The 22,563-nt window shown below is 42.0% G+C and overlaps 2 protein-coding genes across 2 annotated transcripts in view; one reads left to right on the top strand and one right to left on the bottom strand.

Moving 5' to 3' along the window:
• Positions 1 to 15,819, bottom strand: part of LOC126458382 (GPI transamidase component PIG-T) — a 124,644-nt gene extending 108,825 nt beyond the window's left edge. Inside the window, exon 1 of the mRNA XM_050095364.1 lies at positions 15,541 to 15,819. Within this exon, the coding sequence (XP_049951321.1) occupies positions 15,541 to 15,727 (187 nt within the window). The 5' untranslated portion in view covers positions 15,728 to 15,819. The remainder of the gene's footprint in view (positions 1 to 15,540) is intronic.
• Positions 15,820 to 15,943: 124 nt separating this feature from the next.
• LOC126458383 (uncharacterized) lies at positions 15,944 to 21,563 on the top strand. The gene is made up of 2 exons (XM_050095365.1): positions 15,944 to 16,081; positions 20,673 to 21,563. Exons 1-2 carry the CDS (start codon positions 15,973 to 15,975, stop codon positions 21,260 to 21,262), a joined length of 699 nt encoding a protein of 232 aa, XP_049951322.1. The 5' UTR covers positions 15,944 to 15,972; the 3' UTR covers positions 21,263 to 21,563.
• Positions 21,564 to 22,563: the final 1,000 nt, after the last annotated feature.

The raw sequence follows: 22,563 nt of genomic DNA, 5'->3' as shown, positions 1-22,563 counted from the left end.
GTCTGCAGTGGTATTGACCGATGAAGGGAGCACTCTTTTGTAGCTGGTTATTCGGGGTGGTAGGAGGAGAGAGTGTCTGCAGACTAGGTCTGGGGGTAGGTCTACGCGAAAGTACCCTGTCTGTGAGGGCCTTGGTGAGACCATTAGCATTACTGGGCAAGGGAGTTATTGTCACTGTAGATATACTGTCTCCCGAGGCCAGGCTGTATGGGAGGGATTGTTTGTTGTGGAAGGGATGACAGCTGTCAAAATGCAGGTACTTTTGGTCATTGGTGAGTTTAATGTCGACAAATGTGTGGACGGAGCCATCAGAGAGGAGAAGATAAATGTCCAGGAAGGTAGCATGCTGGTTTTAGGAGGACTAGGTGAAGTGGATGGGAGAGAAGGTGTTGAGATTGAGAAGGACTATTCACATCCTGTCGCCCTCATTGTATGTTGCCCTCTGCCAAAGCACCTGCCTGTCTTGCCCCTTCCCTGCTCCTCTGTTTTTCACGTGCCCATTTTCCCATCCCCAACTATCTGACCCACATTCCCCCAACACTCCACCTGGGGCAGTCTTGTCGTGCCTCCATCTAGTCCCCGCACACTCCACCAGACAGCACTCTTCTCTCCTCCCACCCACACCCAGTCCCCTACTTGTTTGTTTGTTTTAGGGCACAAAAACAACTAAGGTCATAAATGCCATTGTTATAACCTTAGGACATCAAGAAGTACAAGAACTTAAAAGTGACTATGCATTAAGCCCAGTCCATGAAAAGAAAGTGAGCTAAGAACAAGAACTTCCTCATGTATAAAGGTCCAGAAAATATGCTGCAGGACAGTGGAGGTCCCAAACCAAAGATTAAATCCCCTTTGCCATATTGTTTTGCTGGATAAAAAGTAAAATGCGTTTGACAGTCTGCACATTGTCCACTGATAATTCAGATCGCACACATATATGAGAACGTAAATGGTTACAAAAAGGTCATCCAGTTAGGAAATGGCGAAGTGTCAAAGGTTGCCGGCAACGAGCACAAAGTGGTGGGGGATCACCACTTAATAAATGGCGAAGGCTAAAATGACAATGCCCAATATGCAACTTAGCTAAAATGATCACCTCGCACAGAGAGTGCCAAGATCAGGTGCGCCAAGCCGCTGAGAGAGGTTTAATTTCTCGGAGCTTGTTACCATGAAGAGGAGACCAATGGTGATGCCAAAGCAACAACACCTGCAGATAGACAGCAACACGCAGATCATCCGAAGCCATGAAAAAGCTAGCAGACTGAGGTACGAGGATTGCAGCCTTGGCAGCAACGTCAGCAGCCTCATGTCCCATCAGACTGACGTGACCAGAAACCCACAAGAACATCACAGTGGCTGCCTCAACAGCCGGCAAATGGAATCTTTCTTGGACCCGTCGCACTAATGGATGGACTATGTACAGCACACACAGGCTCTGAAGGGCACTGAGAGAGTCAAAGTAAATGACACAATTTATAAGCCTGTGTCACTGGATGTACTGCATGGCTTGATACAGGGTGAAGAGCTCCACTGTAAATACTGGGCAGTGTACTGGAAGCTGATACCGTAAAGTGTCAGTGCCAATGATGAAGGCACACCCAACACCACTGTCAGTCATGGAGCCATCAGTGTACACGAAGGTGCTGACATTAAATTGTGTACAAAGGTCGAGAAACTTGCTGCAATAGATTGAATCCAAAGTAGTTTCCTTTGGAAGTGAATGAAGTCCCAGATGAATACAGGCCGCCGCACAAAGCCGACATGGTGAAGGGTTCACATCCATCGGGAACGGGCAGGTAGCATGAAATTAAGCTCCTGGAATAGGAGCTGAAAGCAAACTCCAGGAGGTAACAGAGAAGAGGGGACGTGCCCCATACTGGTGGTCAAGTGAGTCATCGAAAAAAGAAGCATAGGATGGGCGGCTAGGCTTGGCAGACAAACGGCATGTGTACCTGCTGACAAGAACATCACTTCGGTATGACAGAATTAATTTTGCAGCATCTGCATAGAGACTCTCAACCAGGCTAATGTAAAGAGCACTAGTGGCCAAACGGATTTCATGATGATGGACTGTGTTAAGACAACATAAGATGGACGGACGTGCAGAAGGATAAACAAAATGATTCCTAGTCTAGTTTCGAACAGACAAGGGATCAGTACAAATGGAGGAAGGTGGTCTGATCTGTTCCCCAGGAGGTACCACTGAGGACATGTAGGACACTGAGGGACTGGATACAGTGTGCAGCCAGGTAACACACATGGGAGGACCAAGAGTGTTTTCTATCAACCATGAGCCCTAGGAATTTCGGAGTTTCAGCAAACGGAAGAGCAACAGGCTCAATGTGTAAAGATGGTGGAAGAAACCCACTGCACTGCCAGAAATTCATACAAACAGTTTTGTCAGTGGAAACACGAAAGCCACTGTCAGTGCTCCACGAGTAAAGACGATTGAGACCACTGAAGACTCTGCAGAGATGTCCAGTGGGAGACAGGCCATAATAGTGTTAATGGTTATAGCAAAGAGGACAACACTCCGGATGGAGCCTTGAAACTCCCCATTCTCCTGGATGAAGATGTCCGACAAGGCAGAACCCACACATACCTTGAAAACTCAGTCTTTTAAAAAGCCCTGGAAGCTCCATGTTTGTAGAGTATGGAAGATACCAGTCCTCCAGCAGGAATCGTAGGCTTTCTCCACACCAGAAAACACACCACAGTCTGGTATTTCTGCAGAGACACATTCCAGACATGGGTTGACAAAGTGACGAGGTGGTCAACTGCAGAACGGCACGCTCAAAATCCACATTGTGCACATTAGTAGATAGTGAGATTCATGCCAACTGGCCATGAGTCATATGTTCCCTCACCTTGCAAATACAGCTGGTGAGAGAAGGGGCAGTAGTCCTTACCAGGCTTAGATACAGATATGACAGTGGCTTCAGACCAGCATCTGGAAAACACGTCTATCCAGATGTGATTGTATATATGAAGGAGAAAGTGCTTGCCTGCAAGAGAAAGGTGCTGCAACATCTGAAAGCCAACATCGTCTGGCCCTGGGGCTGAAGATCGGTGTGAAGCAAGGGCATGCTCCAATTCCCTCATAGTAATAGTGGCATTGTAGCATTCACGATCTGAGAGGAGAAGGGTACCATCTGAGCTGACTCCACTTGTTTCCAAGGAAAGAGGGCGGGTTGATAGTGGATGGAGCTCAAAATCTCCAGAAAATATTGGCCCAAGGTGTTGGAGATAGCTACAGGGCCTACAATGATATCACCTGCTACGGTCAGACTGAAAATCGGGGAACAGACCTAGGTCCCAGAGAGCCAACAAAGGCTGCCCTACATGATGAAAGAGGGAGTGGAACTGTTGAAAACACTAGTACAGGAAAACCAACTAGCTTTTTAGCTATCACGAAGAATGCAACAACACTGTACACACAACTGTTTACAACAAATACAGTTCACCATAATAGGATGATGGTTAAAAATGTAGAGACCATGTCTCTACACATGAATCGCATCACGGCACACTTCAGTCCACCATGAGACTAAGTGTGATGTATGTAACCTTCCGCATTGGTAAAAATAACATTCCTGAGGTACTCTACCGGGTCATCACAACTGTGGAAATGCCATTTGTCAAAGGTCGCCAGGGAGGAATAAAGCCTCCAGTCCGTCTTAGAAAGCTGCCAATTGGGTTTACACGTAGGTGGGGTAGAAATCAGCAAATAAATAGCACAGGAAATGGTTGCTCAAGTTTGTGTCAGAGAGAATGGACCACTCAAGATGATGGGCAAGCTGGGCAGTGCAGAATGAGGTGTCCAAATGGGAGTAGGTGTGCGTGGTGTCTGAAAAGAAAGTGGGTGCTCTAGTGTTAATACAGATGAGGTTGAATTGATTGAGAAGGCCAACCAAGATGGCACCTCTCTGAAGGGTTCTGAAAGAGCCCGACAGGGAATTGTCTGCATTAAAGTCACCGAGCAGCATAAAGGGGTGAGGGAGTGATCAATTAGCTGGAGGAAGACTGCCCTGGTGGCACTGAATGACACAGGGATGTATACATTGTAAAGAGAAAAGGTCAAGTGAAGAAGGATAATGGGGGCTGCAACAGTTTGCAGCCGAGTGTTCAGTGAGATTGTTTGGATATGAATGTCATGCCGGATGAACAGCACGAATCGCCCATGAGAAGGAATGCGATCTCCAGAGGGGATGGTCAAAGTGGACCAGAAGGAAATCTGAGAAGTCAAAGCGGTCGCAAGGACACAATATTATTTCTTGGAGGCAGAGAATAAGTGGACACTGTGATTCCAAGGGCAGCCGTAATTCCTCCTTGTTGGATCTAGAGCCATGAACACTCCCTTAGAGGAGTCATAAAGGGAGGAAGGAACAAATGAAGAGTTGTCACCTTGGCAGCTGCCAAGTGCCAACCTTCGAAGACTCAGTGCTACAGAGCTGGAAGATCCTGTTCCATGAGATCTACAGAGATGTCGGCATTCTCACTGGGCCAGCCTGCAGATTCCCTGGCAGAAAAACGGTAGGCGATCTGCACCGGCAAAATGGAAGGTGGCTGATGAGGGTACCAGGCGGCGACTCTGTCACAGAGGATCTACAAGTCAGGGAAGGAGAAGACCTTTTGCTTTTGTCTAGTTCTAAGAGCCTTTGTGGTTGGCAGATGAAGACTCAGACGTTTGTTGGGTGGAGGGACATAAAAAGCCTTTGCAGTAGTATTCCTCTTGTCCTTTCTGGCCTGCCAGTTGTGTAGCAGCTGATTTCGCCGCGGTTGCGAAGATTTGGTGGCTTGTTGCACACCTGGAGGGGAAGGAGACAGGGATATTACTGAGATATTCGGCAATTTTACAACTGCAGTGCTGAATCTGAGGTTGCAAGTCTGCATGGCTATGTCCTTCATAGAGCGAGGCATAGTAAGAACAGCACTGTGAGTGCCAAATGGTAAAATGCAGGGCTTTCAACTAGCCAACAACTAACAAGCGACAGAGTAACGTACATTTTCCTTCACCCAGATCTCCTGGGCAGCCCACTCATTGAGATACACGGGGCATTCTCAGGATGAGGCTGCATGATCTCTATTGCAATTTACAATGCGGCAAGGAGGGCAGCAATTGCCCTCGTGAGCATCCCTACCACAAGTTCACACATTTGGCCAAGTTTCAACAGGACATGCATGTGTGATTGTAATGTTGACACTGGTAGCAACACATTGGATTTGGAGTGTATGGTCGGACTGTGAAGACTTCATAGACTGCTTTGATCTTCAATGGATGCACTACTCAATCAAACATGAGAAAAAGAGTGCATGCAGGCACTAAGGTTGCATCAACCTTTTTCATTACCTGATGGATTGCAGTGATGCCCTGACAAGAAGGGCAATTTTGGATTTCTCCCTTGGTCAGACCATCAAGCAGCCTAGTGTAAAAAAAAAGACGTGAAGAATTTAGCATTTGATGGGCCTCGACACAAAAAGGATAGCCGTGAAGGAGCGAAGCTGCAAGCAGCTGTTCGGCTTCAAAATCACAATTGGTCTCCAAAAGTAAAGTTCCATTATGTAAACAAGAGCAGGATACCACAGGGCCTCCAATTGCATCAACACTTTTCCGAGTAATAAACGAATTAACCGTAGTAAAGCACTGGCCGCCTTCAGTAAGTGATACCACACGGAACCGAGGTGCAGCTGGGAGAGTCTTTGAATCTTTAGCTTCATTCTGTTTATGTTTAGTAGACATAGACTGACATGGTGATTGGCTCATTGCAAGAAAATCCCCCATGACTAGCAGTGTCTCTGATGGCGTGCTCCTTCCGATTGGAGGTCAGATATTACAAGTTACCTGGTCACCAGTTACAAGTCAAATGCATGGCCCAACCTTCATCCTTCAGGAGTACACAGCGAGCAGGAAGAAACAAAGAGGAACCTAAAATGCTGAATCAGAGAAAGGGTAGGATATGGAGAATGAAGAAAGAAAGAAAAAACAGTTGAGGGACTGTTCTAATGTCAGGCTACTAAAACTTCAGAATACATTCCTAAAAATATCTCACACACATTCCCCGAAGGAGGGGAAAAAGAATAGAAGGAGGAGAGACATGCAGCATGGAAAGGGAATAGGTGCTGCTGCAAAGGTTGGAGCCCCATGGTAGCTAAGCACAGACTCGTCAAAGAGTGGTGAACCCTTGGAGGGGATGCACCCTATGATAGCTGTTTTCGTTTGATTCGACAGCTGCATTCTGGTCTTAGCTGCTGGAGATGGTGGTTATGTGAGTGTGAGGTCTGCTTGTTTGTGTGAATAAATGTGTGTGTGTCCTTTTTTTTTAAGAAGGTTTTGGTCAAAAGCTAAGTATGTAACTGTCTTTTTGTTGTGCCTGTCTGCAACTCAATGTGTCATCTTTACAGTGGGTAGCAATATAACCATTTCCTTGTTGTTGTTGTTGTTGTGGTCTTCAGTCCTGAGACTGGTTTGATGCAGCTCTCCATGCTACTCTATCCTGTGCAAGCTTCTTCATCTCCCAATACCTACTGCAACCTACATCCTTCTGAATCTGCTTAGTGTATTGATCTCTTGGTCTCCCTCTACTATTTTTGCCCTCCACGCTGCCCTCCGATGCTAAATTTGTGATTCCTTGATGCCTCAAAACATATCCTACCAACCGATCCCTTCTTCTAGTCAAGTTGTGCCACAAACTTCTCTTCTCCCCAATCCTATTCAATACCTCCTCATTAGTTACGTGATCTACCCACCTTATCTTCAGCATTCTTCTGTAGCACCACATTTCGAAAGCTTCTATTCTCTTCTTGTCCAGATTGGTTATCGTCCATGTTTCACTTCCATACATGGCTACACTCCATACAAATACTTTCAGAAACGACTTCCTGACACTTAAATCTATACTCGATGTTAACAAATTTCTCTTCGTCAGAAACGATTTCCTTGCATTGCCAGTCTACATTTTATATCCTCTCTACTTCGACCATCATCAGTTATTTACTCCCTAAATAGCAAAACTCCTTTACTACTTTAAGTGTCTCATTTCCTATTCTAATCCCTTCAGCATCACCCGATTTAATTTGACTACATTCCATTATCCTCGTTTTGCTTTTGTTGATGTTCATCTTATATCCTTTCAAGACACTGTCCATTCCGTTCAACTGCTCTTCCAAGTCCTTTGCTGTCTCTGACAGAATTACAATGTCATCGGCGAACCTCAAAGTTTTTACTTCTTCTCCATGAATTTTAATACCTACTCCGAATTTTTCTTTTGTTTCCTTTACTGCTTGCTCAATATACAGATTGAATACCATCGGGGAGAGGCTACAACCCTGTCTCACTCCTTTCCCAACCACTGCTTCCCTTTCATGCCCCTCGACTCTTATAACTGCCATCTGGTTTCTGTACAAATTGTAAATAGCCTTTCGCTCCCTGCCACCTTCAGAATTTGAAAGAGAGTATTCCAGTTAGCACTGTCAAAAGCTTTCTCTCAGTTTACAAATGCTAGAAACGTAGGTTTGCCTTTTCTTAATCTTTCTTCTAAGATAAGTCGTAAGGTTAGTATTGCCTCACGTGTTCCAACATTTCTACGGAATCCAAACTGATCTTCCCCGAGGTCCGCTTCTACCAGTTTTTCCATTCGTCTGTAAATAATTCGCGTTAGTATTTTGCAGCTGTGACTTATTAAACTGATAGTTCGGTAATTTTCACATCTGTCAACACCTGCTTTCTTTGGGATTGGAATAATTATATTCTTCTTGAAGTCTGTGGGTATTTCGCCTGTCTCATACATCTTGCTCACCAGATGGTAGAGTTTTGTCATGACTGGCTCTCCCAAGGCCGTCAGTAGTTCTAATGGAATGTTGTCTACTCCCGGGGCCTTGTTTCGACTCAGGTCTTTCAGTGCTCTGTCAAACTCTTCACGCAGTATCTTATCTCCCATTTCATCTTCATCTACATCCTCTTCCATTTCCATAATATTGTCCTCAAGTACATCACCCTTGTATAAACCCTCTATATACTCCTTCCACCTTTCTGCCTTCCCTTCTCTGCTTAGAACTGGGTTGCCATCTGAGCTCTTGATATTCATACAAGTGGTTCTCTTCTCTCCAAAGGTCTCTTTAATTTTCCTGTAGGCAGTATCTATCTTACCCCTAGTGAGACAAGCCTCTACATCCTTACGTTTGTCCTCTAGCCATCCCTGCTTAGCCATTTTGCACTTCCTGTCGATCTCATTTTTGAGACGTTTTTATTCCTTTTTGCCTGCTTCATTTACTGCATTTTTATATTTTCTCCTTTCATCAATTAAATTCAATATTTCTTCTGTTACCCAAGGATTTCTATTAGCCCTCGTCTTTTTACCTACTTGATCCTCTGCTGCCTTCACTACTTCATCCCTCAGAGCTACCCATTCTTCTTCTACTGTATTTCTTTCCCCCATTCCTGTCTATTGTTCCCTTATGCTCTCCCTGAAACTCTGTACAACCTCTGGTTCTTTCAGTTTATCCAGGTCCCATCTCCTTAAATTCCCGCCTTTTTGCAGTTTCTTCAGTTTCAATTTGCAGTTCATAACCAATAGATTGTGGTCAGAATCCACATCTGCCCCTGGAAATGTCTTACAATTTAAAACCTGGTTCCTAAATCTCTGTCTTACCATTATGTAATCTATCTGATACCTTTTAGTATCTCCAGGATTCTTCCAGGTATACAACCTTCTTTCATGATTCTTGAACCAAGTGTTAGCTATGATTAAGTTATGCTCTGTGCAAAATTCTACAAGGCGGCTTCCTCTTTCATTTCTTCCCCCCAATCCATATTCACCTACTATGTTTCCTTCTCTCCCTTTTCCTACTGACGAATTCCAGTCACGCATGACTATTAAATTTTCGTCTCCCTTCACTACCTGAATAATTTCTTTTATCTCGTCATACATTTCTTCAATTTCTTCATCATCTGCAGAGCTAGTTGGCATATAAACTTGTACTACTGTAGTAGGCATGGGCTTTGTGTCTATCTTGGCCACAATAATGCGTTCACTATGCTGTTTGTAGTAGCTAACCCCCACTCCTATTTTTTTATTCATTATTAAACCTACTCCTGCATTACCCCTATTTGATTTTGTATTTATAACCCTGTAATCACCTGACCAAAAGTCTTGTTCCTCCTGCCACCGAACTTCACTAATTCCCACTATATCTAACTTTAACCTATCCATTTCCCTTTTTAAATTTTCTAACCTACCTGCCCGATTAAGGGATCTGACATTCCACGCTCCGATCCGTAGAACACCAGTTTTCTTTCTCCTGATAACGACGTCCTCTTGAGTAGTCCACGCCCGAAGATCCGAATGGGGGACTATTTTACCTCCGGAATATTTTACCCAAGAGGACGCCATTATCATTTAATCATACAGTAAAGCTGCATTTCCTCGGGAAAAATTATGGCTGTAGTTTCCCCTTGCTTTCAGCCGTTCGCAGTACCAGCACAGCAAGGCCGTTTTCGTTAATGTTACAAGGCCAGATCAGTCAATCATCCAGACTATTGCCTCTGCAACTACTGAAAAAGCTGCTGCCCCTCTTCAGGAACCACATGTTTGTCTGGCCTCTCAACAGATACCCCTCCGTTGTGGTTGCACCTACGGTACGGCCATCTGTATCGCTGAGGCACGCAAGCCTCCCCACCAACGGCAAGGTCCATGGTTCATGGGGGGACCATTTCCTTGTTGATATTCCAGCCTGTATTTTCCATTGTTTAATTGTGCAAAATGGTAACTCAAGATCAACATCCAAGTTCATCTGTCCTACACATAATAATTTTAATGTTTAATATCAACCGCTATTCACCACAAAGGAGGCACTGAGTGGCCAAAAGACACACTAAAAAAAATTTGTTTCCATTGGTCAGTGCCAATCGGGAAATAGCATACACTAGCCAGTGATACATGCTGAATCTAGAAATATGAATCGGTTACTTTTGTTCTAAGCATGGAGAGCACAAGACCAATGATTACTGATCTTGCTGTTATGGATTAAAAGGTTAGTTACTGGTTTTCGTATTTATTTTATGCTCTGTGTATTTCTCAGAATATGCCATGATTTCTTGGGACATTGTTTCATATTCTAGTGTTATAGTTTCATTGTGAGTTGAAAAAGCCAACATACGTGACTGGAGGAAAACTGGCTATGCTGAAGGGCTGATTGGTATAGCCTAAGGTCTAGGTTAATAACTGAATTGGACAGATTTAAAATATACTCACCAACTGGTGGCAGAAAACACAGGCAGAAGGATTGAGGGGTGAAGGAAATGGATCGGAGAGGTCTAGTAAAAGGCGTAGATTTCGGGGAAGTCACCCAGAACTGCGGATCAGGGGAGATTTACCGGATGGGATGAGAAGGAAAGACTTGTTGTTGGCAGTCCCCAACAATCAGTCTTTCCTTCTCACCCCATCCGGTAAGTCTCCCCTGATATGCAGTTATGGCTGACTTCCCGAAAGAAGTGTAATCTCCAATGAAGAAAAAAAAAGATCCAGAAGAAAGAAGAAATATTGGACAGACAGAAGAGCAAAAACCCCTTTAAATACTAAATTATAACAATTCTCTGAATAAAAATTGTATACTAAGGTGACAAAAGTGTGAGATACCTCCTAATATTGTGTTAGACCACCTTTTGCCTGGTGTAGTGCAGCAACTAGACATTGAACGGAATCAACAAGTCATTTGACATCTCCTGCAGAAATACTGAGCCATGCTGCCTCTATTGTTGTCCATAATTGTGAAAGTGTTGCCAGTGCAGGATTCTGAGCACAAGCTGACCTCTCAATTGTGTCCCATAAATGTTCGATGGATTCATGCTGGGTGGTCAAATCATTCGCTCTATTTGTTCTACAATGTTCTTCAAACGAACTGTGGCCTGGTGACATGGTTCACTGTCATCCATAAAAATTCTATCGTTGTTTGGGAACATGAAGTCCATAAATGACTTCAAATGGTCTCGAAGTAGCCGACCATAACCATTTCTGGTCAGAGATGAGTTCAGTTGGACTAGAAGACCCAGTCTATTCCATATAAACATAGTCCATACCATTATGGAGCCACAAGCAGCCTGCACAGTGCCTTGTCGACAACCTGGGTCCACGCATTCGTGAGGTCTACAACACACTCAAACCCTACCATCAGCTCTTTCAACTGAAATTGGGACTCATCTGACCAGACCACTGTTTTCCAGTAGTCTAGAGTCCAATTGATATGATCACAAGCTCATGAGAGGCACTGCAGGTGATGATGTGCTGCTGGCAAAGGCACTCGCGTCAGTCATATGCTGCTATACCCCTTTAATGCCCAATTTTGCCACACTGTCCTAACAGTTATGTTTGTCGATCATCCCACATTGGTTTCTGCGGTCATTTCATGCAGTGTTGCTTGTCTGTTAGCACTGACAACTCTACACAAATGGTACTGCTCTTAGTCATTAAGTGAATACTGTCTGCCACTGTGTTGCCCATGGTGAGAGGTAATGCCTGAAGTCTGGTATTCTCAGCACACTGTGGATCTCTGAATGTTGAATTGCCTAACCATTTCTGGAATTGAATGCCCCATGCATCTAGCTCCAATTACCATGCCACAGTCAAAGTCCATAAATTTACATTGTATGGCCATAATCACATCAGAAACCCTTTCACATGAATCACCTGAGTACAAATGACAGCTCTGCCAATATACTGCCCTTTTGTAACATGTGAAAGAGATACTTTTCCCATCTGTATATGTGCATACCACTAACCAAAGACTTCTGTCAGCTCAGTGTATGTGGAAACCAATGTATGTAGTTGAGTCTAATATCTGAAAAAGTACGTCTGTGCAATCATATGTAAGATAGCAGAATCAGAATTTTATTGCTACATTACATACATAAACATACATAATATAATAGTGACAAGTACAGAGTAAACCAATTAATGTTAATGCAGGTCTATTAAATTTCCCTACAAAGTTAAATTTATCCACTTTGAAAGTTTGTGTGTCTGAATAACAACATTTTTGCACAAGGATGGGATCTAATTTTCTTTCCAGCAAAGTTCATTCCACTTTTTCACTTTTAATTTACTACAGATTGTCATAGGCTTTTACTGGAGGGTCTAGGAATAGGATTTTGATCTATGAGATGGTAACATGAAATATTCTTTGTTCCTAGTATCATACAAATGTTGAAAATGGTTTACTGCAAATAAATAAGAAATGTTGCATATAAAGATGAACAATTCATAAATGTAAATAAACACCATAGTTAAAACATTTAAATCCCCAAACAGTGGTCAGCATGAAACCACACACTTAATATCATGCATATTTCTAGCAGTAGATCTTAGTGATATTGACAATATCCTCCTATTAACACTACTTTCATTCTCAAAAAAGGTAATTCAGTATCCTAAAAAAGATTCAAAGCAACAATATTAAACAATTTTTCCAGAGTCCATGTAATTTGTAAGTGGAAGAGTGTTTAACTTGTTTATGACAATTTGTTCCAACAAATATCTGCAGCAATTCGACAGAATGTGCTCCCTTAAGTTTCTGATTTTTATGGGTAATTTGGAAGTTTGACTGTTTAGTTTTAAATTATTTAATTTAAATAATTAGATCAAATGAATCATCTAGGCTGGTTATGTCATCAATGACTTTTTGGGGACTTTGTTCTGTTGTTTCACTTTCAGTGATTACAGATGTGTTATCTGCATGTTACATTGAGAAGTAAACCATTCATATGAAATAAAAACAGCCTAAAGTGGAACCTTTTGAGTATCCATGTGAAATAATTTTGCAGTCAGAGAAACAATTTCCTTTACCAGGCATTATAACTACCCTTGGCTTTCTCTCAGATAAATACAGTTTGAACCATCTCAAAGTACTACTATTAAGTCTCTATCAGATTTATGGAGCAATAGGGAGTGCTTTACAGATACAAAAGCCTATGTACATTCACAAAATTTTCATGACTCTACGGGACTTGTCCAAAGGTAAGCAGATGTTCTCAACAAATTTGCTGGTGGAAGCGTCCGATTCCACCTGTCTGCTTTGAGTCGTGACGTAAGGGTGTTGTGGTGTGTGACGTCATTATGGCATGGAGTTTTTGAGTTGGCTGTGTTTGTAGATGTCATCTCTCCGTGTTTGATGGTACCTTCTGCTAGTGAGTGAGTGTGTGTGTGTGTGTGTGTGTGTGTGTGTGTGTGTGTGTGTAATACGTTGTATTGGGTTCATTTGAGCCTTTGTGTTGGATGTGTGAAATTGTTGGCAGTGTTTGTAGTTAGGGACGTAAGGTTTGGAAGCTATTCCATTGAGTTATCAATTATTTTATTTTTTATTTATTTATGTGTTTGGTGTTACTGGTTTGTTGTTTGTGGTGCAGTAAGACATCTAATTTATTGTGTGGTTTCTGTTGTTAGGTATCGATATGACGATGAAATGTAACAGTGCTATGTTGCGGCTGGAGATCAGGGAGGACATGTTGCTCATTATTACATTCCTCCAGTTATTTGGACTGATTGATGAGATTGTGAAGCTTAGTATTTGTCGCAAGAACATGAGGTTGATCAGAGTTACGTTTTCTTGGACCAGCGATGGGTACATGTGGCTCTGTGTGTGTGTGTGTGTGTGTGTGTGTGTGTGTGTGTGTGTGTGTGTGTGTGTGTGTGTGTGAGGGGGGGGGGGGGGGGGTTCAGCGGCAGTCCGACCTAGTTTCCAGCACTGGAATTTGTTGGTGGTAAGAAGTAATTGTTATGTTGGGTATATTCTTCTCAAGTTGTGATGTTTCGTATATTTATGGTGTACTGAATGTCTTTATTTATGCAGGGATGTTTGATTTTTATATTGAGATGTTGTGGTTTCGGTTTTATTTTTCATAGTTGTAGGTGTTGGTTTTTTGGTATCAATAGTTGTGGTTGGTTATAAAGGGCAAGGGAAATCACCGATTCCAATTTTCATAGTTTTAGTTTTAGGTATTGGTGTTTTGGTTTTGTCAGCTGTGGTAAAGGGAAATGTCCAATTCCTATTTTCGAAGTTTTTAGCTGTAGGTGTTGGTGTTTTGGTATCTTCAGGTGTGGTAGGCCTATATAGGTCAAGGGAAGTGTCAGATTCCTACAGATTTTGGTGGTGTAGCAGAATGCTGTTTGTTCTTTTTAAGGTTTTGGATTGTGGTGTGTTTTTTTATTGTTATACTTAGTTTGTCCGTACCCTAAAGCCCCCAATTTCCTGCATTGTCCTGTTATTTTAATTGTATTTTTGGAGGGAGATGTTATTGTCGTATTTATATGTATTTTCGTGTTTGTTGCCATGTGCATATAGTGATGTCATAGGTGCCATATTGGAGATGCTTAGAATAGACATTTTCGTAATACTGATGAGTCATGGGTCACAGCATTCAGGTGGAATCCGACACTTTCATAATCCCCAGCACTTGTCTTTCTGGAAGTCAAACTGATTTACACAACATTATATTCTGCTATGAAATACTGGATCAGAGTTGCCACAATTTTTTTAAATACTTTTGAAAAGACTGGGAGAAGTATTACTAATCAGAAGCTTCCTACACCTTACCTTGAGCCTTTCTTTATAACAGTTTTACTGGGTGAGAATAGATACAAATCAAAATTAACAATATTAGCAAATACACAAAATTACATCACCTAAGAATAACAAAAATCTTTCAAATATAATAAAAACAGTATTTTAAAGCTTGATTTTAAACCTTATCCAGAGGGTCTCAAAAACAAACATATATTTTCTAATATAAAAACACCTGCTCTTTCTAATGAGGAAATAAATTATTCATATTTAGCAATATAATATCAAAGTACATACACATTTGATGGAACATGTTTCGCTGACATAGCTGATTTATTTGTAACAATTTAAGGTCAGCAGTGCCAGTTCTCATCAGCTCTTCTTTACATTTTGTCGTGTTTGCTTATGTGAATTTAGGTGAAATATGTGATTCTGCTTCTCAGGCATGAGAGTTCAGTTTGATTATCATACAGGTGTGTGTGTGTGTGTGTGTGTGTGTGTGTGTGTGTGTGTGGAGTTATGTCTTGACCTCTGATCACTGAACACCCTATTTCTATTATGGTCACTAAGGGCTGTGTAGTATGACAACTAGTGGAAAATTTCTCTAGAACCAGAACATAAGTTATGTAAACCCAGATGATGATGAAACAAAGCAATGGTGATTAATTGCACATTTATGAAGTACTCTCCTATGTTCACTTTGGTCTGGCGTTAACTTCTTTGTTATAATACCTAGAAACAGCCCGCGTTCTTCACTGCACAACTACAAATTTTGGCTTTTCATCTCATATTTTCTCCCCTAACGCGTCTTCAATTCGTTACATATTTAAGAAAGTTTTTTACCCTGGGATCCGTAGCTCTGAAATGTGAACTAATACAGGGACGATGCAGCAGTTCTGAGCTTTACAACGAACATACTGCCATTGTTCATCAAAAATCTTTTAATACACAATCTGTAACCTGGTAAATAAAAACAGAATATAAACTTACAAGATTCTGCGTCCGGTTCAACATCCCATACGGTAGTAAATTGGAAATATGCATACACATGATCATCAGGTAATGGTTTTAATAGCAGCTCTTCATTAAACACATCGTTTTTTGATGACGCCAACACAACTGTCAAACACAATATTAATGTACTAATTAACTTTGTACCATAACCACTTTCCCCCATAGTTTCAAACAGCGTCTGCTAGGAAACTCATTGAAAGATATGCTACGGTGCGTGGTAGCGGTTTTCAACAGAAGGTCTTGAAAATAATATAATGCTGTTGAATTTTTTTTGTATGCATTGTGTCATTCTTTAAGGTTGTCAAATTCCAAATTTCTGTATTGAAACTAAGCCATGACGTCAACCCTAAACAACTTATTCCGCCAGCTTATTTATCTAGTAACCTGGGGTCTTTTTTTTCTCCGCGTATGGTCTTTGAATACAGATGTGTTGTGTTTACGTTTGGTGAGTGCGGTGACGCGTTGATCATTGTTATGAATAAACTAAAACTGCTCGATTGTTTTCGTCAGCTTTCAAGTAAGTAATATTGTGGTACCCTGATAATTACTTTGCTTGATGATGTTGTTCTAGGACGTTTAAACTAGGGTCAACATTACGTTGACACACAGACTAAGAAGTAAATCTTCATCCACATACACATGAAAGACACAAGTAAAATACAACATCATTAAAAACCCAGTCTATTTCATTCCAGGATCACGACTGAAATGACATTTATTGCCTGTATCTAAGCAGTTTGAGGCACAAATGGTCGTTTGCTTTAATTTGTTACGTTCTTGTTGAAGTTAATATTCGCTGTCATGCCCCCTCATTTCCCGTAAGTTTAGTAATTTTCATTAGAACGTGACAGCAGTGACACTCAAATTGTCGAACTTTTTATGCGTAGAACTGTTCTGTCACTGTAAGCTAGAACAGTATCATGTTTATCAATGAGGACATATATATGTACTTCCATACTTTGCAAACCACAGTGAGGTGCATGGCATCTGTATCTAAGGACGCTGATGGTCTCGCCGTTTACCGCACCAAAACAGTAATAGCCTCTAATGCATGTTTCTTTTATATATGTGTTAATTGCATTATATACTGATTCCGGTCAAGTTACTAGATACGGATTATTCACTCCCAGGTACTTGCCTGAGTTGGCCGATTCCAACTGTGACTCGATGTTATAGGATACCACGTTTTTTCGTTTTGTGAAGCGCACAATTTTATGTTTCTTTTGGCAATCTTTGTATCACTTTGAAATCTTATCAAGGTGTGTCTGAATATTTATGCAGCTTCTTTCAGGTTGATGTCAGGGATATTTGACAGCAGTTTTGTGGATCACTTCTTGTACCTTTCTTGTAAACGGATGGGACTTGTGATTTTTTTCTGGGAACTGGGCATGGCCTTTGGTCAAGGTGTCTAAGATAGATTATAGGCCTAGTTAGAAGAGTAGCTAACTCAACCTCATATTCACTATAGAATCTGATATAGGGATTCTGTCAGGCCCTGGGCCTTGTTCAGTTTTAACAAGTTTTACTTTGTGAACACCACTGACACTAACAATTATTTCACTCATCGTCTCTGTGGCATGAGGATTACATCTACATCCATACTCCGCAAGCCACCTGATGGTGTGTGGCGGAGGGTACCTTGAGTACCTCTATCGGTTCTCCCTTCTATTCCAGTCTCGTATTGTTCGTGGAAAGACGGATTGTCGGTATGCTTCTGTGTGGGCTCTAATCTCTCTGATTTTATCCTCATGGTCTCTTTGCGAGATATATGTAGGAGGGAGCAATATACTGCTTGACTCTTCAGTGAAGGTATGTTCTCGAAATTTTAACGAAAGCCCGTACCGAGCTACTGAGCATCTCTCCTGCAGAGTCTTCCACTGGAGTTTATCTGTCATCTCCGTAACGCTTTCGTGATTACTAAATGATCCTGTAACGAAGCGCGCTGCTCTCTGTTGGATCTTCTCTATCTCTTCTATCAACCCTATCTGGTATGGATCCCACACTGCTGAGCAGTATTCAAGCAGTGGGCAAACAAACGTACTGCAACCTACTTCCTTTGTTTTCGGATTGCATTTCCTTAGGATTCTTCCAGTGAATCTCAGTCTGGCATCTGCTTTACCGACAATCAACTTTATATGATCATTCCGTTTTAAATCACTCCTAATGCGTACTCCCAGATAATTTATGGAATTAACTGCTTCCAGTTGCTGACCTGCTATTTTGTAGCTAAATGATAAGGGATCTATCTTTCTATGTATTCGCAGCATATTACATTTGTATTTATTAAATTGGGGCCAGTTCCTGTCTTGCTTGATAATGGTTATCAAGGGTAATGCAGAACTGCAGTTCATCACTTAATTGCTGTGTGACACAATTCGTTAGAAGACTATACTGGCTTGTCATGGCACCACTCCAAATATAGCTGTTTGTCTTGAAGTGTTGGTTGCAGCCTACACATAGGATGGAATTTCCTAGTCCAGCTGCTGCTGGTCTCTGACCAGTTGTGCAGGATGACACACAATGTTGCAGGGAGTACATTACTTCTTATCAGATTACTGGTGCTGATTCGAAGGGGTTGCAACATGCTCAGTGCACACTATGGCAGTCCTCTCTTGCGGAGGTCTGATATGGTTGACCAGAACCTTGACAACGAGGAAGCCAGCCCCTGTGTGCCCATGCAGTCCAACATTGGGCCACTGTCACATTCTAATGCCCCACAAATCTAGATATGCAAAACACACACACACACACACACACACACACACACACACACACATACTATATTATTCTCCATTCAGAAATTATTCTTTAGATTAGGAGAAGTTGTAAAGCAGATATGATTTCAGTCTGTATTTGAAGTTAATTTTATTATCTATTAAAATCTTTACATGACAAGGGTGGTAGGTGGTCAAAGATTATTATGGCTGAATGCTGCATTCCTCTCTGCTTGTTGTGTATTTTATTTAGACTTAAATTTTGACAAAAAAACTTCGTAAGGGGGAGAGTGTTGTGTGAGGTTGTTGCCAGTACATCCACTTCTTAAAGAGCTGGCTACAAATGATTCCAGCCTGGACACCAAACGGAAATACAGAAGCGTCTGATCCCACCCGTCTGCTTTGACCCATGACGTCACAAATGACGGAAACGACCATAAACCATGATTCCAATATGGCGCATATAAAGTCGTTACATACACATTATGAGAACGAAAAACAAACACACACACGTTCCACAAAAAGCCTAATGACACTAACGGGACAAGCGCAGGAAATAGGGGATTTTTGGGTGGGGACAAACTAAATATAAACAAATTTAAACACCCACCCCCATACAAAACCACGCAAAACGACGAAAAAAACCGACATCACAAAACTCCCCAAATACCACTAAACACAATATCACCTGGAATCAGACACTTCCCTTGACCTATATAGCTCAACAGCAGCTCCCGATCCCATAAATTAGGACCTAACACTTCCCTTGACCTATATAGCTCGAAAACATCTCCCGATACCAATACAAACATTCACAGCCACACATTGGGATCGAACACTTCCCTTGACCTGTTATCCTTACGACATCTCCACATACAGCCATCCCTGGTCCGAGACACCGGAACTTTAAGTGAGCCTCATTTCTTCATGACATACTGAACAACTCACGACTTCATCCAAAAATCCGAATAGTTGAAGAAATTTTATTAGAGGCAACGCACTGTCCCCCATCATAGCCGAAACCGAAAACTGTTGACCCTGTCAGTCACATCCATACCTACCAAAGACATAAAAAAAGCAATTTACCAAAATTCACACATGACGCCACACTCTCAAACTAAACCAAAAACATCACCTAATACACCACCAGAGAGCACCACCGATCACATCAAAACGACACCTAAAAACACGCCACTTTCACAAACTAAATTCCGCGCCGTTGTGACATCACACACCACAACAGCCTTACGTCACGGGTCAAAGCCGACGGGTGGGATCGGACGCTTCGGTTGACCCCACCAAACAGTATCCTTATTAAACACTTCTTTGCTACAAAGGTCACAACATCCTAGTCCATCCCTATTACATTTCCTATTCCATTCCCTCGTCAGAAGGATCACATCCCTGTGGAAGACCCAATTGCAAGACCTGCCCAGCTCACCCACCAAGCACTTCCTATTCCAGTACTGTCACAGGCTTATCCTATCCCATCACAGACTGGGCCACCTATGAAAGCAGCCATGTCTTATGTCAGCTCTGGTGCAATCATTTCACAGCTTTTCCTGGTGGTATGGCTGCCGACCAGCTGTCCATCAGGATGGATGGCCACAGCCAAACTTTGGCCAAGGGCAAAGTGGACCACCCTGTGGCACAACATGCAGCTGAACATAACATGCTTGATTTCAATGGCTGCTTCACTGCCTGAGTCATCTGGATTCTCCCCTCCATCACCAGCTTTTCTGAACTATGGAGAAGGGATGTATACTTACAACACATTTTCCAATCCCAAAATTATCCTGCCCTCAAGCTACAGTAACACACTTTCCCCACAGCCTCTCCCAACATTTCCCACACCCTCTTTCCTATCACCTTTTCCCTATTCTCACCTCCCATTCTCTTTGTGTACCGTCCTGTGCCAATTCATTGCCCACGTTTCCCTGCTCCTCTCCTTTTTTGCTTTCTGTGTGCCCCCCTCCCCCACCTCCCAGTCCCACAGCCTCCTGACCATCTACCTGTTGGTAGTCCAGTCCCTGCACACACTGCTGGACAATGCTGTTCTCTCCACCACCCCTACTGCTATCCCATCCCCTTCCCTGCTCCCTCCAGATTGCTGCTTCCACTCTGCCTGAGAGTTGCATTTTGAAATGAGCTGCTGGGGATGGCAGTCGTGTGTGTGTTTGTTGTGCTTGCTTGTGTGAATGAAGGTGCATGTGTTTCTTTTTCTGGCAAAGGCTGTGGCCAAAAGCTAATGTGTTTGTGTCTTTCAGTTGTGCTTTCCTGTAACTTATCATGTCATATTCATGGCTGGTGGCAGTCTCTCTTTTCTTTACATTATAAATATTTTATTCTTTCCTCCGTAGTTTGCTTTACAATTTTCTCATATTTTTGTTACAGGATGCTACTCCCAGAGAGCATTGGTCTGTTCACCCCACAGTTATATTTCTGGGACTGCAGTCATGCCAAAAGGAATTACCAATCCAAATTTCAAAGAAATTTGTTTTACTGGCACCAAAGTAACAAGTAATTACAAAATATTTCAGTTGAATGACAGAGTAACAACATCTTTTCTCCAGTTTTCACCTAATGTAACACAAAGGAGGCCAGTTCCACCTGTGCTCGATGCACCTAATGTCACTTCATCAAATATGTTTGAACTTCCAGCCTGCAGTGTTATTGACTATTTACATGAAATTCCAGTGAAGGATATCAGTGTGCCTACTGTAGGAAATGTAACTGAGAAAATTGCTGCACGGCTCATAGTGATCAGGAGGCGAAAAATGAAGAAACATAAATTGCGAAAACTGCGTAAAAGAATGAAATTTGAATGGGCAAAAGTTCGCCAGCGAAGAGAGCTAAGAAAGGAGAAGAAATTTCAAGCGGGCCTGATAAAGAAAATAAAAATTGCAGAAAGTTTTGATGCAAAGGCATTTGTTGCCCAAAAATTAGCTAAAGCCCACGCCGCAAAGCAAACAATCAAATCGTAAAATATCTAATCCATGTGCTGAATCTTGTATATATAATCTGAATTTTTGATAGTAAATTATTAATTTTATAAATCCAGAACATTGATCTTTTTCTCATTTTTAATATTCACTTTCGCTATCACAGGAAAAGTCATCTGTTGAGTAACTACTGCAAAATTTGAAGTAAATGATTGTGAACTCAGAGTAGCCAGCTCTTAGCCCAAAATAGTCTTCATTATTACATATAGTGTTATTTCTTTTACATTGTTTAATTGTTTGGTGTAACTTGAGGAAGGCCAATAAGATTTAAATGTTTAACAAACTGTGCTAGTTCTTTTTTTGTATAATGTTTATTGAAGCTGTGTGATATAAAGTGTTAGACTTGCTTGTTTTGTTGGAAATGATGCTTACCTGACTAATGTGAAGCAGTTAACAACATGGAATGTAAATAACAGAAGAAGTATTGTTGAGGTATCCCCAGTAATCACGTAAACAAGATTTTTGATGTTGTTGGCTTTTGGACGAATCCTCCTTCAGAGATAATAGAATATACATAAATACAGCTGTATGGCTATATTGTCCCAGGTGATTACATTGGCCAGCACTGCAGCCTGATTGAGTTGAGAGATTCTGTTGGGTGGAGTGGGTGAGGGGAAAATGTCATGGGGAGTAGGAAAGCAGGCTCAAGGCACACAGATCAGAAATGTGGTACTGGTGGGCATATTCTGGCCACAGGCAGGTGGGGTTGTGGCAGTGGACTGGAAATGGTAGGGGGGGGGGGGGGGTGTAGAACAAAAGGAGAGGGAGAGACTGGAGAGGAGGGGGGTGTAAGTGCAGGATGAGTGAAATGTTCATGGTGCAGGAATGGAGGTTAGTGTGGGGCAGGGGCTATCTGAGTTTACAGGAACAAAGGATGTGTTGTGATGACAATTCCCATCTATGTAATTCAATTGGATAGATAAAAAATCTACTCACCAAGTGGCGGTAGAACACACACATAAAAGACTGTTGTGATTGACAAGCTTTCAGAACCAGTGGCTCTTTCTTCACGCAGAAGGGTTGAAGGGGAAGGAAGAAGGGTAAAGGAAAAGGACTGGAGATATTTAGGTCTGGGGGACTTTCCCCAAAATCTACCCCTTTTCCTAGACCTCTCCAGTCCTTCTGATCACTTTCAAAATGGTCAGTTTAGAAGGAATGTCTACATCTTGATGTTTGGAGCCAAGTTGCAAACAAAGAAAGATTTTGTTTGCATAAAAGTATCTGATTACACTGAGTGAAGAAATACCATTGTAAATCATCGAAGAATGAAATGCATTTTCTCA

Source organism: Schistocerca serialis, chromosome 2 (assembly GCF_023864345.2).
Source record: "Schistocerca serialis cubense isolate TAMUIC-IGC-003099 chromosome 2, iqSchSeri2.2, whole genome shotgun sequence".
NCBI classification, from domain to species: Eukaryota; Metazoa; Arthropoda; class Insecta; order Orthoptera; family Acrididae; genus Schistocerca; species Schistocerca serialis.
Note: the sequence above shows the minus strand (reverse complement) of the source record. Positions and strands in the feature narration are given on the sequence as shown.

Excerpts from the sequence above, each read along its gene's own strand:
- LOC126458383 (XM_050095365.1), top strand. The coding sequence starts at position 15,973 with ATGGTCTTTGAATACAGATGTGTTGTGTTTACGTTTGGTGAGTGCGGT. Across the intron at positions 16,082-20,672 it reads TTGTTTTCGTCAGCTTTCAA|GATGCTACTCCCAGAGAGCA; the intron begins GTAAGTAATATT and ends TTTTTGTTACAG.